At 34.4% G+C, this 22226-nt stretch overlaps 1 protein-coding gene across 4 annotated transcripts in view; it reads right to left on the bottom strand.

Annotated features, from left to right (window-relative positions):
• Positions 1-14026: 14026 nt before the first annotated feature.
• The window catches only part of Utx (Utx histone demethylase), a 420122-nt gene continuing 411922 nt past the window's right edge, over positions 14027-22226 (bottom strand). For all 4 annotated transcript variants that reach the window (XM_073968616.1, XM_073968617.1, XM_073968619.1 and 1 more), the window contains one exon: positions 14027-14291. In XM_073968616.1, the coding sequence (XP_073824717.1) occupies positions 14085-14291 (207 nt within the window). In that variant the 3' untranslated portion in view covers positions 14027-14084. The remainder of the gene's footprint in view (positions 14292-22226) is intronic.

The following is a 22226-nucleotide window of genomic DNA, read 5'->3' as shown; positions in this document are numbered from 1 at the left end:
TATTTGTTGAAATTCCAACGACAAATAAGGTATTTGTACGAAAAAGAAATGTTTGCCCAAGAAAATCAACGCAGATAAAATGATTTGCAAGAAATATATATCTTATTTGGTTGACACGTTGGTGCAAGATATGCCAAAAGTAGTGTGTATTTGTCCAAAAATACCAAATTCCCTACGGAGAGTCAAACAATTTTCCAAAATTTGTAAGTAAAAACTCCAAAAACAATACAAAAATGTCGGAAACTAAATATTTTTCACATATATTCTCTGCTCCAAATATGCGCAATCAATGCCGAATGTAGGGTGAATTTGTCCAAAAATTCAAAAAGCCCTACTGCCAATTTATTATATTTCAAAAAATTATCGAAAAATAATTTTCAAAATTGATTGTCTAAGTCTGGAGTATTCCCCCATTGGCTTAACTTCATCACTTTCCTCTTTGCAGAGAAAAATGTTTACAAAACGCACTGACAGCTTGCAAAATTTACTGATCGCTACCAATATCATGATTTCATCCCGGCGAAGGGAATTATCAATTGGCTTTTCAGTTTTTGAAATGATGATTTTTTTTAGTGAAAACCTGAACTCTTTAAGCATCGAGTATTCTCATGTTAATGAGAATGATGCTCACTTTTCGGCTTTCCCAAAAAAACACCAGAACAAAATATTTGCAAGCTGACAGCACGATTCAACTAAGAAATCATCGATTTCTGTTAAGTTGAAATAACATCAGCACAGTTACCTGTGAGTATGTTTGTTGGAATTTTATTTACAAAATTCCGTTTTGCGCATGCCTTCGCTGTTTTTTGTTTGTTCTGTTTTAGTTGAAGATTCAATCATATGATTGTCTAAGTCTGGAGTATTCCCCCATTGGCTTAACTTCATCACTTTCCTCTTTGCAGAGAAAAATGTTTACAAAACGCACTGACACTCGATGCTTAAAGAGTTCAGGTTTTCACTAAAAAATCATCATTTCAAAAACTGAAAAGCCAATTGATAATTCCCTTCGCCGGGATGAAATCATGATATTGGTAGCGATCAGTAAATTTTGCAAGCTGTCAGTGCGTTTTGTAAACATTTTTCTCTGCAAAGAGGAAAGTGAAATTTGAAAGTTGCCTGTGGGCAACGTTGGGCCATTGTGGTTATAAAGTTGTTACATTAGTGGAAGTCGAAAATGCTGGTTTGTGGTATTCAATGAAATAAAATGACATTCGGGATTGTACAAATGTTGTATTTATATTATTATTCGAAGATTGGACTTGGAATTGAAGGATATTGGCACAGTTTTTGTTGAATATACATATTACATATTATGAATTTGTATGGTATCAAGCGAATATCTGTTCAAATATCGATGATGATAATTTTATGTACTGGATGAAGGACAATATTATCAGGTTAAGAGTCTGCATACAAAATAGAAAATATTTTTTAAACGCTTCTACTCTGAAAAATGTCAATATGAGCATTTCAGGTTATATGAACACCACCATATACGTCAAAATTGGCTAATTTGCGAACTATATATAATAAATATAGACCAATTTTCCATTCAATTTCCTCCGGAACTAAACAAACTCATCAGATTATGCTTTTCCACATCATGAATAATGAAAAATATAACGATATTACAAAGACTTAAGAAACAAACTTTGTTCATTTTTATAACCACAATGGCCCGATGTTGCCCACAGGCAACATTTGGTACCTCCCTAACCGCAAGGAATTGATAAGAATTTTTTGCATAAAGGACTTATTTTTGCGACTACTAATCATAATAAATAAGAAAAATATTTTTATCTCTACGGAAAAAAATTCGGGATTCAAAGGGTTAATTATGAAGATATAGCGTTAAAATTTAAAACTCATATCACACCTTATTGTACCGATCGACGAAGGAATGGGAAATTCTTGAAATACCCAAAGCCTTAACCTACAAAACCATAAATTTACAAGAGAAGCAAAAAGCTTATTAAAATGAAAAAACTGTTTCAAAGAATATCAATATGAATATCTTATGAAGTCAAGTATTTGGGATAACATCAATCAATAGGGTTGTATAAGATAGTTGCAGGAATACATGTGTTTTTATATGGGTGCATTAAAAAAATAAATGCTATTGTTTAGAATTAATCTCCCTTGTAATATCCTAATAGAGTGAGCCATGTGAGTTAAAGTGGAAGGCCTCTATTTATTAAGAACTAGAGGACCCGGCGAACTTCGTCTCACAGTCTGTTAGGTATTATTGCTATCACGTTGCAGAGTATCCGAGACCAAGTGCAAATAATTTGTTGCTTTGAACAATTTCGGCCGATTTATAATCTTTACATTGAGCAATTTTACTTATGTGAATTGTCAGTCTGTCGGAGAGAAAGGGTATTAAGAGGTAAAGAGTTTCCGTTTTCCTCGACTCTCTCCTGCAATCTGACAATTACCGCTAGGGAAGTGCCTAATGTAAATTAAGGTTAAGATACATTTTTTGAGTAAATAATGCATTTCCAGATGTAAATTAAAAATGTTGAAGCAAAGTTTTATCATCACGTCATTGTTGGTTTCACAATCGATGGTTTTCAGAAAGGTTCGGATGATGGGATCCTTTTTCGTTGAGATATAATTGTGACAACTCTTAGCGTTTTCAATGCTATAATATAATAATTAACTGAATTTCTACGCTGTATGAGCGATTATTGAATTTTATCAATAATCGTAGTCGCTATCTTGGATTTTTCCATTAAACATTTTGATTAATCGATTAGAAAGTTAGAATCAAAGATATTTTATAATCGAAAGAAATGCAGGTAATGCCGCGATTCATGTGCTCAGTTTGGAACTTTTTCAGAAAAGTTAGACCGATTTGAAAAGATAAGTCCGATCGTTTTGTGGTCGTCTAAATTTCTTTCTTTGTGGTGTATAAAAATTACACTCTTCTCGTGCAAGACATATTAGATGTGGTTAGAAAATTTTTTTTATATTCGGAAACTTATATTTATAAGGAAGTCTTGCTATTTATTTGCATGTACGATTTAAATTTGTTAAAATTAGTTGAACGCTTGATGCAAATTTATATTACCGTTCAATAGAGTTCATTTATCCTCTTAAAGCGAACTCAAGCAATTGTTGCTAATATGGGTAGCTATTGGGTCCGGGATTTCATAAAAGGGGTGGGTCCCTCTTCGTTGAGATTAAATTATGAATATTTTTCGGAAACTTAATGTATCCATTTGCAATATCGAAATGAATAAACGCTGAGATTTTTATTTTATGTAGAACATGTGTTTTAATTTTAATAACGCGTGAGTGAATTGGTAATATTCAAGATGGGTGGTCGCTATTTTAGATGAAGCAACTTCTACGGTCATTTCTATTTTGGACGTATGTCACCCATGTGCCGTTTAGAATTTTTAGAATCAAAGATTTTGTATAATGAAACATGAGAATTTAAAGTCAAAGTTATGTCTATGATAGGGAATGTTATGACTCTTATTTTTTATTGGCATTGGCAATTGTCCACTGATGCTGTATAATCCAATAGTTGACCCAATAAACTGGCAGAATTCAAAGAGAAGAGTGTGAGCAGTAAGTAGTCAGTTGGGCAAACGTAATAAAGCTCCATTCAAACCGCCATTTGGAGCATTGCTTCCAGAGTTTTGGTGTAGATTTGTACGTTGAAGTTCTGACTCCCGGCATTGTGATTGCGACCGGAAAGTTAACGATATAAGTAAATTATAGTTAAATATTTATGTGAATAAAATCTTCGTGGTTACTTACTTGTGGTCCGATACAAAACATTTCGCATAAGCCGCACTAAGAATAGAATTCCAACCCCTTCTGTTTTTTGGTTTCATTCATTCCAATTTTAAATATTACGCTTTTCGATATCGATGATAACTTACTCATTCTAATGGAGTCTTGGCTTTCCCGCTCTGCGTTCTGCCAAGATATTCATTTTACAAACACATGAGATTCTGCCTAATTTTCATTACGTACGGTTAAAAACTATTTCACGATAAAACAATGAGCAGCGAAATCTCGTTGCTTTTTGAAATCGATTAAATAATGTTTACACCGCTGAAACCACTAATATCCTTTTGGACTAAGTCACATTTAATTTTCGATTTTAATTTGCATAAAGAATAGTTTGGATACAGCAGAAAGCAATTTTTTTTAATTAATTAATTCAAATAGATTGTAAATAAAAATATCTCCAGAACTTTCAAAAATTGACATAATACATATAAACACAAAAATGTGTCACGGTATACTCCAAACGCAAACGCTCGATGAAAATGTGTAGAAAATTTGACTTTTTTCAAAAAATATTTTTGTTTGTTCTGTTTTAGTTGAAGATTCAATCATATGATTGCTTAAGTCTGGAGTATTCACCCATTGGCTTAACTTCATCACTTTCCTCTTTGCAGAGAAAAAATGTTTACAAAACGCACTGACAGCTTGCAAAATTTACTGATCGCTACCAATATCATGATTTCATCCCGGCGAAGGGAATTATCAATTGGCTTTTCAGTTTTTGAAATGATGATTTTTTAGTGAAAACCTGAACTCTTTAAGCATCGAGAATTCTCATGTTAATGAGAATGATGCTCACTTTTCGGCTTTCCCAAAAAACACCAGAACAAAATATTTGCAAGCTGACAGCACGATTTTTTGGAAAAGCCGAAAAGTGAGCATCATTCTCATTATCATGAGAGAGACATGATACGATTCCGAATTGGTGGGAATTGTCAAAATCTGTTAAGCCGTTCTTGAGTTATAAGCGTAGTAACTAACATCATCCTCTTCTATATATATAGATTACAAGCGTTTTTGTTGCAAAAAGTGTGGTTCAATAAATTTTAACCCTTCGGGGAACCTGTAGCCCCTATGGGTTGTAGCCGATATGGGTGGTAAGACGGAAATCAAATAGGTAGCTGCGTCTGTCTTAAAGGAAGCGGCAGCAAACAGCGTCTGTACTCCATTGGAGCGGCTGAATATCTAGACGGAAAACCATGAACCCTTCAGAAGGAACCGGGAAAACACTGAAGTGTTATGAAACCATGCAATCATGAATATAAACAAAAACTGACGGCCCTTAGACTCCAGCAACACAAAGGTGCTAAGAATCCCCGGAGGTACAAAATCAAAACATAACATCGGTACATGGAATGTACGCAGTCTCTATTGAGCTGGAAAGCAAGCAAAAAGAAATGAGAGGGTGACAGACACATACAATTTTGTCAAGAATACAAGATGAAGATAACAAACACGATGTTCTATTTTTTACCTAGAAGACTCTACACCTGGAAATCACCCTAGGAGAGGATTGGAAACAAATAAGAATCCAAATCGATTTCATTCTGGTCAACAAACGTTACTCCACTTCAGTAGCGAAAGTATATACATATCCAGGAGCAGACATACCATCTGACCACAATCTCCTTATGGCAAATATATGCATAATAAAAATTAGGGCTCCTCTGAAGAAAAAACAACATCGAAAACTTTACCTTGGTAAACTTGACGATCCAGCGACTAATGTGCATATCGCGAATTGTAACGCGTCTCACCCACACCAGTTACTAGTACTTTTCGCCTAAATAAATCACCTACACACCATTGTAAAAACCTTTATGTTTTATTTTCTCCTCTTTTACTTATCGGTTACACTCGGGTTTGTATCACTTCCTCATCTCCACAAACAACAACTATTCTCTGCGGCCTTTCTGAGCTATCACTTAAACATTTGGTACAGTTGAGCCAGATAAGTTCCTTTGGATTTTGTTGTTGTCCACTAAAACATTTCATCCAATCGAGACGGATCAGTGGACAACTTACACGGTGTTGTTTGTGCTAATCGCAGTTTTTGTTTTCTTCTTCAGCGCACAAAAGATTCCCCAATCACCCCTCACCATCATCCTCATCATCAAACCATCACACATTATCACCAACAATAAATATTCCATCAAAAAAGATACCAGGTATGTAAATTCAGTGTTTTCCATAAGAATCCAAATCGATTTCATTCTGGTCAACAAACGTTACTCCACTTCAGTAGCGAAAGTATATACATATCCAGGAGCAGACATACCATCTGACCACAATCTCCTTATGGCAAATATATGCATAATAAAAATTAGGGCTCCTCTGAAGAAAAAACAACATCGAAAACTTTACCTTGGTAAACTTGACGATCCAGCGACTAATGTGCATTATCGTCACCTGAAATGCCCAAAGACGTAACCCTCAAAGGGAGAAGGGACCAAAGAGACCCTTAAAGACCGTCTGAGGGTTCAAAATATGAAAAATGAAACCAGCGACACGAAAAACATAAGAACCCAAGGTTAGGTCTAAATCCATTCATTTTTATGGGTTTGGCCAGGTTTTTCGTAAAATTGGGCACTGTGCATTGTACAAATCTAGTTAAAAATATTCTAAACCGATTGCAGTATTCAATTGCAAGCAGGAATGTATCCAAGGATTGATTTTATTAACAAATGTTTTGTATTTATAATTGCAGTACGACTTTCGCTTGGTGCAAAAATTCTTAGTATTTAGCTAATTAAATTATTTAACAATGTTTATTTAATAATGTAAATGTAAATTATTTAACATGTTTTTAAATTTTCGACCGACTAGACTAAAAAGCTGCGTAAATAATTTCTTCATATTCCTTTTTATGTCAGATATATAAGTCAATTACATAAATATCCCGATTTCATGTATTTGATGTATTTAACACCAACATATTTCGATGTATTCCTAAAGAGTTTGTATTGAAAATGTGATATCTAGGGAAGTCCCACACATCCAACTAATACGCTTCGGTAGTTTTGATGGTTAGTATTCAGCTCAAAAGAAATATCAGATGTGAACAACTAGACAAAGTACGATTTTTGAAACTTCTGCTTGCCATGTCTTGAACTTTTTACGGTATCTTCACTATTTTAACTTTTCCATGACAATAGTTTCGTAAGTAAATAAATATTCGAATCCTGTTGATTGAAATGCTACTTAGTGTAGTAGCTGTTGTATACCATTAACACTTTTCTTTACTTACTTAGTTGGCGTTCTCTCGAACATTTCTTCTATAAGTCGAACTAAGCACAAATATTTCCATTCGTCTCTGGTCGTTGCTTTATTTTTCCAATTTGGATTATAGTTCCTTCGATTTCGCCTTCCACCTGCTAACTCTATCGAGGCCTTGATCGTATTTATACTCCTTTTTAGCGGGTTCATTGCTCATACCTATGACATGGCCTAGCAATTATTGTATCTCAATTAGTTTAACTATACTAATGCCGTTGTATAGTCGATACAGCTCGTGGTACATACATATTTACTGTCAGTGCACATTGGCCCGTACCTGTTTCGAAGAAATTTTCAATCAAACACATCAATCACTGCCGTATCTGCATCGGAACCATATATTACCATACGGGTTATCAAGTAATGTCGTCTTACAAAGCCGAATGAGCTCCTCGGCAGTAGCAAATTCAGACATGGCTTGAAATACCTTTGAGCTTATGGGGCTATTGAAGGCTGTTTTATAATAGAAGAAAGGATGGTAAGTTTCGATCTGCATCTATTGAAACTTTCCATGCAAGGTGAATGTCTGGACAATGGTGGATTTGCATTGATATGGACCAATTATTTCGCTGTCCATAGTCTTTAGTCGTTCACACAATATCCCTGATACTATCTTTAAGTAGAGCACACAGTCATATCTAATTTTTTCTCAGATTACAATCGTCGCGTAAGCGTTTTTCCTGCGTGCTATCTAGGTGGTGTATACACTTTATCAACGTGTCGCTTTCGGTTTTGAAAGCTCGGCTGTATTCATACCTATAACAAGAACGAGTCTATCAAAGCTTAAAGTACTACGAATTTTGACGAACGAACACTTTTTTAAAAACAAGGGGCAAATAACGTCTTTAAATTTTCATTAAAGAACAAGGACTGAATGAGGTCCAGAACATAAAAATTAATTTAAAAAGTCAAATAAATTCATAGTAGGCATTGATTTTTTACTGTTTTATATAATATAGAATATTCAACTCTACTCGCAACGAGTGTAATATGAAAACAAAATCAACTCAGTATAAAATTCACACTTGTATTTTTGTTAGATCGAATCAATTTTTTATCATGTGGCTATTAGAGGATAGTCTGTCAAAATATCAAAAGCAATTTGAAAGAAAAGCGACTTAGAGTATTTCTATATTAAAGTAACGGTTTGTTTATTTCGCATTTCTTCAGAATTTAATAAACACGCGAAAAATATGGAGTTTTTCTACAAATCGATTTTTACTCTTAACGCCGCAGTATATAAGCGACTGGTTTTCTTGCTTAATTTATTTCTGGTAAACGAAGGGCAAAAGAGTTTTGTGTGAATTTGGCTCGATCGTCCTTTATTCTTTTGGCAGAAATTACTTAAGCAAGAATTCCATGCCTCTTATGTACCGAGGCCTTTATTTTTGGTGTGATCATAGTGTTTTCATGTATTGCTGGGTGTTTAAGTTAGAAACTCTCTGTTGGTATTTTCACTACAAATCTCCAGGGAGCCTTTATTCGCCTAGTTCGGATCGCAGAGAGGTCTCCCTTCCTTAAGTGCCCTACAAATCTTCGCTTCTCCATCATCTTCCTCATCTCCACAAACAACAACTATTCTCTGCGGCCTTTCTGAGCTATCACTTAAACATTTGGTACAGTTGAGCCAGATAAGTTCCTTTGGATTTTGTTGTTGTCCACTAAAACATTTCATCCAATCGAGACGGATCAGTGGACAACTTACACGGTGTTGTTTGTGCTAATCGCAGTTTTTGTTTTCTTCTTCAGCGCACAAAAGATTCCCCAATCACCCCTCACCATCATCCTCATCATCAAACCATCACACATTATCACCAACAATAAATATTCCATCAAAAAAGATACCAGGTATGTAAATTCAGTGTTTTCCATAAGAATCCAAATCGATTTCATTCTGGTCAACAAACGTTACTCCACTTCAGTAGCGAAAGTATATACATATCCAGGAGCAGACATACCATCTGACCACAATCTCCTTATGGCAAATATATGCATAATAAAAATTAGGGCTCCTCTGAAGAAAAAACAACATCGAAAACTTTACCTTGGTAAACTTGACGATCCAGCGACTAATGTGCATTATCGTCACCTGAAATGCCCAAAGACGTAACCCTCAAAGGGAGAAGGGACCAAAGAGACCCTTAAAGACCGTCTGAGGGTTCAAAATATGAAAAATGAAACCAGCGACACGAAAAACATAAGAACCCAAGGTTAGGTCTAAATCCATTCATTTTTATGGGTTTGGCCAGGTTTTTCGTAAAATTGGGCACTGTGCATTGTACAAATCTAGTTGAAAATATTCTAAACCGATTGCAGTATTCAATTGCAAGCAGGAATGTATCCAAGGATTGATTTTATTAACAAATGTTTTGTATTTATAATTGCAGTACGACTTTCGCTTGGTGCAAAAATTCTTAGTATTTAGCTAATTAAATTATTTAACAATGTTTATTTAATAATGTAAATGTAAATTATTTAACATGTTTTTAAATTTTCGACCGACTAGACTAAAAAGCTGCGTAAATAATTTCTTCATATTCCTTTTTATGTCAGATATATAAGTCAATTACATAAATATCCCGATTTCATGTATTTGATGTATTTAACACCAACATATTTCGATGTATTCCTAAAGAGTTTGTATTGAAAATGTGATATCTAGGGAAGTCCCACACATCCAACTAATACGCTTCGGTAGTTTTGATGGTTAGTATTCAGCTCAAAAGAAATATCAGATGTGAACAACTAGACAAAGTACGATTTTTGAAACTTCTGCTTGCCATGTCTTGAACTTTTTACGGTATCTTCACTATTTTAACTTTTCCATGACAATAGTTTCGTAAGTAAATAAATATTCGAATCCTGTTGATTGAAATGCTACTTAGTGTAGTAGCTGTTGTATACCATTAACACTTTTCTTTACTTACTTAGTTGGCGTTCTCTCGAACATTTCTTCTATAAGTCGAACTAAGCACAAATATTTCCATTCGTCTCTGGTCGTTGCTTTATTTTTCCAATTTGGATTATAGTTCCTTCGATTTCGCCTTCCACCTGCTAACTCTATCGAGGCCTTGATCGTATTTATACTCCTTTTTAGCGGGTTCATTGCTCATACCTATGACATGGCCTAGCAATTATTGTATCTCAATTAGTTTAACTATACTAATGCCGTTGTATAGTCGATACAGCTCGTGGTACATACATATTTACTGTCAGTGCACATTGGCCCGTACCTGTTTCGAAGAAATTTTCAATCAAACACATCAATCACTGCCGTATCTGCATCGGAACCATATATTACCATACGGGTTATCAAGTAATGTCGTCTTACAAAGCCGAATGAGCTCCTCGGCAGTAGCAAATTCAGACATGGCTTGAAATACCTTTGAGCTTATGGGGCTATTGAAGGCTGTTTTATAATAGAAGAAAGGATGGTAAGTTTCGATCTGCATCTATTGAAACTTTCCATGCAAGGTGAATGTCTGGACAATGGTGGATTTGCATTGATATGGACCAATTATTTCGCTGTCCATAGTCTTTAGTCGTTCACACAATATCCCTGATACTATCTTTAAGTAGAGCACACAGTCATATCTAATTTTTTCTCAGATTACAATCGTCGCGTAAGCGTTTTTCCTGCGTGCTATCTAGGTGGTGTATACACTTTATCAACGTGTCGCTTTCGGTTTTGAAAGCTCGGCTGTATTCATACCTATAACAAGAACGAGTCTATCAAAGCTTAAAGTACTACGAATTTTGACGAACGAACACTTTTTTAAAAACAAGGGGCAAATTACGTCTTTAAATTTTCATTAAAGAACAAGGACTGAATGAGGTCCAGAACATAAAAATTAATTTAAAAAGTCAAATAAATTCATAGTAGGCATTGATTTTTTACTGTTTTATATAATATAGAATATTCAACTCTACTCGCAACGAGTGTAATATGAAAACAAAATCAACTCAGTATAAAATTCACACTTGTATTTTTGTTAGATCGAATCAATTTTTTATCATGTGGCTATTAGAGGATAGTCTGTCAAAATATCAAAAGCAATTTGAAAGAAAAGCGACTTAGAGTATTTCTATATTAAAGTAACGGTTTGTTTATTTCGCATTTCTTCAGAATTTAATAAACACGCGAAAAATATGGAGTTTTTCTACAAATCGATTTTTACTCTTAACGCCGCAGTATATAAGCGACTGGTTTTCTTGCTTAATTTATTTCTGGTAAACGAAGGGCAAAAGAGTTTTGTGTGAATTTGGCTCGATCGTCCTTTATTCTTTTGGCAGAAATTACTTAAGCAAGAATTCCATGCCTCTTATGTACCGAGGCCTTTATTTTTGGTGTGATCATAGTGTTTTCATGTATTGCTGGGTGTTTAAGTTAGAAACTCTCTGTTGGTATTTTCACTACAAATCTCCAGGGAGCCTTTGTTCGCCTAGTTCGGATCGCAGAGAGGTCTCCCTTCCTTAAGTGCCCTACAAATCTTCGCAGAGACTATGTTCGCTCAGCGCGGATCGTAGAGAGTACTCTCTTGGTAGTGGAATTTCTCTGCAATTTCTCCCTGGAACTGTATTCGATCAGTTCGGATCGTAGTGAGAACTTTCCAATAAGCAGTGATTTCCTCAGCCTTGATTTACTTTCGGTTTTTATACACAAATCACTTATAAGTCATCTCTTCACCAGTACGGAAGTACTTCTCGGTTTACTCGCGAATTGTAACGCGTCTCACCCACACCAGTTACTAGTACTTTTCGCCTAAATAAATCACCTACACACCATTGTAAAAACCTTTATGTTTTATTTTCTCCTCTTTTACTTATCGGTTACACTCGGGTTTGTATCACTTCCTCATCTCCACAAACAACAACTATTCTCTGCGGCCTTTCTGAGCTATCACTTAAACATTTGGTCCAGTTGAGCCAGATAAGTTCCTTTGGATTTTGTTGTTGTCCACTAAAACATTTCATCCAATCGAGACGGATCAGTGGACAACTTACACGGTGTTGTTTGTGCTAATCGCAGTTTTTGTTTTCTTCTTCAGCGCACAAAAGATTCCCCAATCACCCCTCACCATCATCCTCATCATCAAACCATCACACATTATCACCAACAATAAATATTCCATCAAAAAAGATACCAGGTATGTAAATTCAGTGTTTTCCATAAGTGAGCAAATCGCGAGTGTTAAATTTTTATCTCTTTTCGCATAAAAAATATTTCGGTTACTGATCGACTTTAATTCACCCTATCGGTCGGTAATTACAAACAAATAGGTTAAAATCTTCATACAGTCCACACACTAAATCATTTAATAAAAATTCTCACCACAAAAAAAAAAAAAAACGGTTGCATTCCCTTTGAAATATTAGCAAAATATCGTTTATTTTGTGAGTTTAATAAATCTAATATACGGCATACTGTGCTTCTTAATTATTCACCAACAAAGTAGTGATCGCCAATGCTTGCTGTTGTTGTTTTATTTATTTCGGTTTATTTTTCTCACAATCCCTTTAGTGAGAATTGCAACAACAAACGGCTTACAAATCACCCGCCTTTTTCAGCTTCACTTAATAAAACGAAAAAACTACCAACAATAATTCAATATGTTGTGGTCTCTCTACCTGTTTGCCTACTAGTATATACCAGCATACGTCTACTGCGGCATCGACGCTAATTGTGTTTTATTTCGTTTTGTTGTACATATTCGTTATTACTACGGTTACAGTGGCTCGCAGGTGGAAAAATAAATTTTTAAATAAATTATTTCTTAAAGACAAATAAATATTTTCATATTTTTTGAAAAATAATCGGTATTCGGTATTAACTGTTTTTGGGACATCGTACACCCTACAACCAGCATTATATATTTATATTTTTAGTAATATTTATATTAGTAATATTTATATATACTTAAATCACCTTTTTTATTAACATATTTGAATTTTCGGTTGCGGTTTTTAACTTTTTTGATTGTTCTGAAGCCGTGCACCCTACTTGCTTGCTTTTCTTGCACAAAATACTGTATTTGGTTGGATCCTAACTGGTCCAATGTCCTCTTCTCCCGGTAATTCGAAGGAATAATGTTCAAAAAGACAACCCCAGCCTGGCTCAAGCTGATTTTTATTTTTATTTGAAAATTTTGCCTATTAGGCGAAGGTAATTTTTTTCGAACCCACGTCCTTAATAAACACATGGAAAAAAGTGTTGTCACGGCGTGTTAGTGTTCAGAACCAAACTCATAACTTTCAAAGGCCACGCTAAGCGTTTGTCATGAAAGCCATACAAAGATTTGAACAAAAATTCAACTTTGTAAAAAACAAATTGCATTTGAAAGAGGAAAAAAGTTAGATGATAGCGAAGCCGCCTCACAATCGATGTGTCTGAGGAGCCTTCCTAAACCAAAGGCGAAACATGTCATGTCACACAGTGGTGGGTTGGTATCGTCGGCTTTCCTTTTCAAAAAGCATCTTGATCAGTAAGCTCGTCTCTAACGAGAAATTAATTAAAAATTAATAAAAAAAATTACCTTCGCCTAATAGGCAAAACTTTCAAATAAAAATAAAAACCTTTGTGTTTTATTTTCTCCTCTTTTACTTATCGGCTACACTCGGGTTTGTATCACTTGCTCATCTCCACAAACAACAACTATTCTCTGTGGCCTTTCTGAGCTATCATCTAAACACTGGGTTTGTTATTGATCAGTTGTGCTTAAAATCATGTGGGCGCTATTTGGGGTCAATTAAATTAAAGTCGACAAAAGTTTGACAATAAAAATGATAAAACTTACAGGTTCTGGAACCTGGCAACCGAATAAAAAATCAAAGTTGTTAGTACAAGGTTTATAAATAACAAAAAAAATTCCACAAAAAATTATTTGAAATTGATTCTTTACAATTCCAAATAATACTTACCCATTGGTAAACTGAAATCCTAAAACAATTTTTGATTTAAGTAAAATGATCTATTTTTATTATATGTGAATAAATAGTTAGTTATGTCAATGATTCATTGGTGAGTTGTCTGGCAGTGTGTGGGGTTTATAAAGTAAAAATGCATCATATACTTGGCACAGCTCCGATAAGCGATATTCTTCCAAGCATACAATCCCTTGTAAATTTGGTGACTGCTTCCTAGCACATGTCATGCAGTGAACAACATGTCGTTTTTCCTGTTCTCTTATAAAGAGAATATTAAACACCTCAATCTGTAAAATAAAGTAAGTTTGAAATCATTAATATACATATAATATAAATATGTTATATGTTTAGTACTTAAGACGTTTACATTATATGTTTACTTAAGGGGTGACCCCTAAATATCTGTAATTTTTATTGCATTTCTGGACACAAATACGCTATATTGCATGTACCCCACAATCGGTCAATAATAATTCCGTTTGGTATTGAAACATTGGTTTGAATTTCTTTTTCCAAGTTCTTAGACAAGTAGATTACATTTTTGTTAATATTTGTTAGAAACATTTGGTGCATTTTGTGGGATTTTGAGTATTGTTTAAAATGTAAATTATAGCTGGACATTTTGTTTAATATATGTGTATTTATAAGAGTGATAAGGGTTTTATGAAAACCCAAGGATAATTTTTTCAATTTTGGAAAAAAAAATAAAATTTTTTGAAAAATTTTTTAAAAAAAAATTATCTCAAAATTTTGTTTTTTAAACTTTTTAACTTTGACCTTGAATTCCTCTGCAACTGCTTGACCGGATATGTCGGAAAGCTGAATGTGTTATTTGTCAAACAAAAAAAAAATGAAAATGAAAATATCTCTATCCCTTCAAAAGTTACATTGTTTTGACCAGAAAAAAAAAACGGTTCTGAACCACAGGGCGCCGTTAGAAAGATATAAATTGGTCAAAAGGCATCGTTTGTATGTAAATTGCCTTCGGAAGGGGCACGAAACCTGAAAGTGTTATTTGTCAAACAAAAAAAGAATTATGAAAATATCTCTATCCGTCCAAAAGTTACATTGTTTTGACCAGGAAAAAAACGATTCTGAACCACAGTGCGCCGTTATGTCCAATTTACATTAGCAACTTTTTCGTCATTTAGAGCTGTTTCGTCATTTATTTGCTAAAACAGGCAACATTTTGCGTCATTTACCATACAAAAATAAATGACGATAGCTACGTCATTTATTCTAAACAACGCACGAAAACACCATACTATTATACGCAACCCTGCTTTTTCGTCATAAACTACCAAAAAATGCAACTGTTTTATGATGTCTTTGTTTGTTTGTGTGTGTTGTAGAAAAACAAAAATACTCAAACGATGACAAAAGTGAAAATAAATGGTTAAACAACTTGCAAAAATTATGTTTTTTGTTTTTGGAATTAATTTAAGTTATTTGATACACATTTGTGTTGAAATTTTCATTTTTCTGAATAAATATTTTGTGTGCGTGTGTTTGTGTTATTGTATATGTGTGTATATGCGATTGTGTGCCTAAGCAAATAACGCAAAAACAGATGTAAATGCACTTCATTTGATTCTAGGATTTCGTAAAACGAAATGATTTAATGTGCATATGTAAATTGGACTTTAGAAAGATATACATAAATTGGTCAAAAGGCATCATTTGTATGTAAATTGCCTTCGGAAGGGACATGAAGTCAAAAATCTGCTAGTCGTTGTTCTGGCAAGTGCAATCAAAGACATAACACTCTATTGCACAGAAATCGCTCTATTGTGAGCAGTCTCAGTCAAACTGTAACTTCTAGAAGTTCGAAGTTGTCTGCTTCGGCCCAAAATATTAAATGGTGATAGTAATTCTTCGTCTACATCAAGCGCTTCATCGACATTGGTGCATAATTTAGTTCGCAAATCTTTCCACGTTACGGAGAAAAGAAAAGTTCTATTGGGAACAGTGCTGCTGAATATCGTTCCCCAGCTTCTTTTCCTGCACGGGCGCTGATCGACCAGGCTTCTGGGTCGTCTTTAATTTCAGAAAGACTTCAGAAAGATCTAAAACTCCAGGTTCACTCCACGAAATTGACAATCACTGGAGTTAATGGTCCTATCGCAGCTACATTTCGTAAAAGTTGTTGGGTAAAACTTCGTCGTCGTGAAGACAGGTTGTCTACTTTTGAGTCTTCGGCGTTGGCAATAGATTCTATATTGGGAAATCTTCCAACATTTTCGTTTACTTCGGATCTGAAGAAGAACAAGCCGAATATAGTTTTGAATCCTCAATTCGGCTAATCGCGTCCAGTAGATATTTTGATAGGTGCAGATTTGTACCCCAAGATAATTAAAAGTCATAATTTTCGACTTTCGTCCGGTTCGGTGCATGCTCAAAACACATCAGTTGGATGGATTATTACGGATCCTGTCACATTATTTGTTGTTTTCGTAAATCGTTTAAAGCGGCCCCAACCAAACATGGCGAACTTTAGCCCACGTTGCACTATCGTTAGCGGGTTCCCTAACGGCCCTATCGTAAGCCAGGTCTACATTGATGGGTCCCAACGGTCCAGTCCCTAATGACCATATTTACCACGGGGTCACTAAGGGCCCTGGTCCTTATGACCAATTTCTAAGCACGTAAGAATATTTTTTGAAAACAATGAAAAAAGTAAAAAAATTGTAAATCGTTTGTTTTATTTGCTAAAGTTATTTGCTAAAGAAGGTTAACAAGCTAAACAAAAAACAATGAATTCAACCCAATTTGACCAAACAAAACAACAATAAACACGCAACGGATAGCACATTTATATTAAATTTAGTAAATAATTACACTTCAACAGAAAAAGATCAAAATGAAAGACTACTTCAAACACACAACACTGAACTATGAAAACCACACTTGCCAGGCCATGAAACAATTCTGCAACGAAATGAAAAGACAACCCCAACACAACTGCGACTGAAATATTTGTTAGAATGCAAAAGCTATGGTATCATTCAAAAAAAAAAAAAAAAAAAAAAAAAAAACACACAAAATACAACAACAAAGGTAAAGCATCTTTTCCATAACAACACAGCACAAAATCAGTTCTCTAAAATAGAAAAGAACTTTCATGTAAAGATTTTAAATCTAGAAATTTCACAAACAAACATCCAAATCAAAGCAACGATCAAAATTCTACAACGTATTGAACACCATTTAAAGACTATTTTAACTGAAGAAGAATTCTCTACATTCAAATGAAAACAAAACAACAGGATAAATGCCATAAAAAATAAGTTGACAGAAAAACAAAATAAAAAATAGAAACACTGAAAGAAATTAAGTTTAAAAAATTTGGCTTCACATATAATAAACATTGGTTTGATAATAAAACCGAAGTAGAATTTCCACTGGAATGCAAATGGTTATTATCATTGGGGAAAAAGTTCGTTTTGCCTGTAAATAAACTCAACAATACACGCAATAACAGATATAGAACAATGCATATTAGATTTGAACGAAAATGAGAAAGAACTATGTAGAACAAAACTTGCTAACAGGATCAGCCATTTTAAGCCATTCCGAGTTTTGTTAAAAGAAGACAGACGTGTTCAAAGCAGCTCTCAGTAATTTGTAAAACACACGAAAACAAGGAAAAGTTGACCACGGATTTCGACACAATATTTTATCTTACATTCATCGTCACAATATCAACTTGAAATATCCACACATTAATGCCTCGGTGAGCAGTAATATTAATATTTAAACAACATTGAAACCCAAATTATTATCACTCAATTTTAAAACGGGCGAGTAAATATTCACTCTCAGAAAAAGTAAACAAAATAAATACATCAGCTGACTTGCTCTAAAGAGCAGTACACATTTTCAGTTTTGAATGTCGATATTTCGCAGTTATCGATAACTGTCCAACCGTCCAGCAACCACAAAACATTTGGTGGTTGCATGATGAATGACAAAAATGAACGGCCACACTAGCAAGCACCAACAAAGCTGTCATTCAAAACTGGCAATGTGTACTTAGCTTTACCAAATTTATTGATGGTACATTTTCGATAAACGGAACAAAGGTTATCGATTAGTTCAACATCGGCGATCAACGGTATTGCCATACATGAAAACTTCCAGGGTTCGAAAGTATGCAGAACAATAACCAGATAGCCAAACGTAAGCATACCGAAACCAAGTCACCAGAACACTCGAAAATGGCATCAAACATGGAATCAAATGATTTAATAAGTTTAATAAGAGACACAATTAATACAAATCTGGATGAAAGACTGAAAACTCTACCAACAAAATCTGATTTGGAGGAAATTAAAGTTGAAATTGCAACAATTAGCACAAACATGAATGCTCTGAAAACAGAGAACCAGATACTGAAGGAGGAAGTAAATAAAATGAAAAAAGAGAACATGCAGTATAAGAGGGATATTATCAATAGAGGGATAAATCAAATTAAACCCAGCAAACTATTTATAAAGGGTCTGAAAAGTAACAAGAATTTATTAGAGGAGGTGCAAAAGGTTTTCGGGGAATTGCTGAAAATATCGCCAAACATAAAACATGTCCAAAAGATTTTGACAGAAATGGAAAAATGGCGGTTATAGTACAGCTAGAAAACGAACAATCAATCCATGAAGTCTTCAGGAACACAACTAAATTGTCCGGATCTCATATATCCATTGAGAGGGACATGGCTCCAAATAAGCAAGAACACAAAAAATCATTCCTTAAATTAAAAAAAAAACATTTTATCAGTGAGTAAAAAACACAAAATAATGGTTAGAGAAGACAAACTGAAAGTTAAGGATCGCTGGTTCAAGTGGAATTTGGATAACAAGCTTGTTTGTGGCAACCTGGAAGGAGAACGAGAACTCATCAATTTATATGGCGAAGAAATAAGATCTATATCTCTCAAATATGAAGATTTAATTAATGATGTGTCAAAAAACTAATAGTTGAAACCGAAAAAATAAAATCATATAATATTTCAATTCTGTCATACAATATTAATGGACTCGAAAATAAATATCTATACCCAACTTTTTTCCAATACATTCAGCAATCAGAAATATTCATATTATTAGAAACGCATTTAGAAGTCGAAAAGGAAGAAAGGACTAAATCGTATTTCAGTTCACAATTAACAGACATTGGCATTACCTATGAGATAAAGGAAGCAGAAGGATTTGTCGTTATTAAACTACGCACTAAATGTAATGTTTATTCAATAATACCCCAATATCTCCGACCTGCTACCTGGGAAAATGATTTCAGAAATTTGAAACTATACTTCCAAGCCACAGAAACTGAAAATCCAATACTTATTGGCGACTTTAATATTCCAATAGGAGAAATAAACAAAAACATCGAGGAAATATATAGAGGAGTTTTCGTTTCGGTGTACGATGTAAGAAGATCAAGAGACAAAACTGTAAACCATAAAGGAAGTCAGTTTATACAACTTTGTGACGTTTTAAATGGAACTACCAAGGGAGATAAAGAAGGAAACTTAACATATGTTACATTGTTGGGAGAGTCAGTAAATGACATACGTGCGGTATCTAAGGAAATCTTAGGGAGCATAGTTGAATTCAGTGTTGGAGACAAGGTGTGGTCGGATCATTTTCCAATAAGAGTGCGAGTAAACATTACAGCTGATCAACAAAGTTTAAAAAGTATGCCACTGTTACCAAAACTCATGTGGAACGAGCGAGATAAGTGTAAATATCAGAGAAGACTTAATGAGAATTTACGTAAAATAGATGGGGATAATCAGATGGACCTCACTTCAATCTGCGAAATAATAAGGAAATCTTGCACTAAATCTTCTAATCAGAACCGGCCGTCTGAACAGAAAAGTAATTGGTATGACAGCCCATGTCATAAAGCAAGAAATAGCAGTTTTAAACTACTCAACATTTACAGAAAATCGAAGGATATGGAAGACAAAAAACGTTACATTGCTGCTCAAAAACAATATAAAGCAGTTTGCGATATAAAGAAATCAGCCTATTACAACGAAATTGCCTTTAAACTGAACAGAGTGAACAACTCTAAAGAATGGTGGAAAATGGCCAAGCAAATCCGGAACCAGCAAAATCGTATATGCGGAAATATCACGTCAGAATCATTTAAAAGTTATTATGAAGAGTTGCTTAATAGCCCTAATGAAGTCTCGCTCATTTATTACGCACCCTATTTGAAAGAAGATACGGATCTAGATACGCCGTTTAGTATCATTGAATTAAAAAAAATGCTGGCAAACGCAAAAACTAACAAAGCTCCAGGAGAGGATAGGATACCTTACGAATTTTTCATTAACGGTACAACAGAGTTCCACGACCAACTATTATGTATATATAATAGTATATATTCTAATGAAAGCATTGATCAATTATTTTCAAAAACAATAATATACCCAATACATAAAAAGGGAGATCACAATGATCCGTCAAATTATAGGGGCATATCCTTTATGAATTGCGTCGCAAAAATATTTATGGGTCTATTAAACGATAGGATATATAATTGGGTAGAAAAACATAATATTCTATTGGAATATCAAGCTGGATTTAGGAAAAATTATTCCACAATAGATAACGTTTACAATCTTGCTGCAATTGTAAATATCAAGCTTACAGAAAACAAAAAAGTTTACGCGTCCTTCGTCGATTTTAAAGCTGCATTTGACAACATATCATGGCAGGCGTTAATATTCAAACTTTTCCAAATTGGAATCTCATATAAGCTGGTCACAATTATCAATGAAATATACAAAACCACTCACTCAGCAGTGTGGAACGGGAGTGAGCTATCTGAATACTTTGAAACAACGAAAGGTGTTAAACAAGGGTGCCTCCTATCACCGTTGCTATTTGCCCTGTATATTAATGACTTGCATGAGTTTATTGAAGGTGGCTTGTGTATTGGCAATCTTAATGTGAGACTTCTGTTATACGCAGATGACATTGTTCTACTGGCAGACGACATACTCATACTACAAACAATGATACATAAGCTAGAAAAATACTGCAAAACACGGAGTTTGGTTGTGAATCTCAGCAAATCCGAAATTATGGTCTTCAGAAAAGGTGGAAAACTGAGCAAAAACGAGAAATGGATGTACAATGGAGTCGAAATAAAGATCTCTAACGAATTTAAATATCTTGGAGTAACATTCACACCAAAAATGCGTTTTCACAAACACATACAAAATAGGAATAGCGAAGCTAAAGCTGCTATAAATGCAACATGGAATCAATTTATAGGAAGAACAGATATAAATATGAATTCCAAATGGAAACTGTTCTTATCGGTCTGTAGATCAATACAAACTTATGCTGCGCAGGTATGGGGATTTTCATATTTTGAAGATATAAACGCAGTTCTCAGATACTTCTTAAAACGGATTCTGCGAGTCCCAAGTTTCACACCTAATTATATACTGATGTTGGAAACGGGTGTTGAAGACACACATTTATATACATTAGGCCTGAATTTAAATTATATAGGGAGAACCCTTTACCAATACAGTCATAAAAGACTCCCCAAACTCTTGTCTGAAATGACATTACTCCATAATACTTTCTGGGCTAAAGAACTGGGAATTCTGGCTGAAAGTTTTGATTTGAATTGGCGTCCAAACATATCATCTATGGTTGAGTGGAACGCTTTCTGTATGAGTTTAACAACTGGCATAAAAATTAGATTACAGGAAGAACGTCTTTGGAAGAAGCATGAGAGCCAAAGTTAGCGCATATACAGGTATCTAAATACAAGCAGAGCCAATCTTTACCTTTGTGAAAAGTACTCTCATAAAGAAATTGTGTGGATATTTAAAGCTCGCAGTGGAATGATTCCACTAGGCTACAATAAGTTCGTTTCTGATGAAGGGAACAAAGAATGCAAACTCTGTAATATGCACGAGGTCGAGACGATGGATCATTTTCTAGGAATTTGCCCCATACTTCGAGATGCTAGATTGAGGACGTTTCGGAAATCAGAGCTGGAAGAAGACGAAGTAATCAAAATACTAGATGGGCAAGGCGAAGATGATTGGAAGAATCTAATAAACTATTTGAAATCTGCTTATACATATCGGCAATTAATTATAAATGAATTTAATTAAATACGTTTATCTTTTTGAATTAATTTCTATTGTTATGCGACAGACGTATATATAAACATAGTCGCGAATTTCTTTA

This window comes from Musca autumnalis, unplaced genomic scaffold (genome assembly GCF_047663935.1).
Source record: "Musca autumnalis isolate F117 unplaced genomic scaffold, ASM4766393v1 scaffold_2, whole genome shotgun sequence".
In the NCBI taxonomy this organism is placed as follows: domain Eukaryota; kingdom Metazoa; phylum Arthropoda; class Insecta; order Diptera; family Muscidae; genus Musca; species Musca autumnalis.
This window is presented reverse-complemented; position numbering and strand designations above follow the sequence as displayed.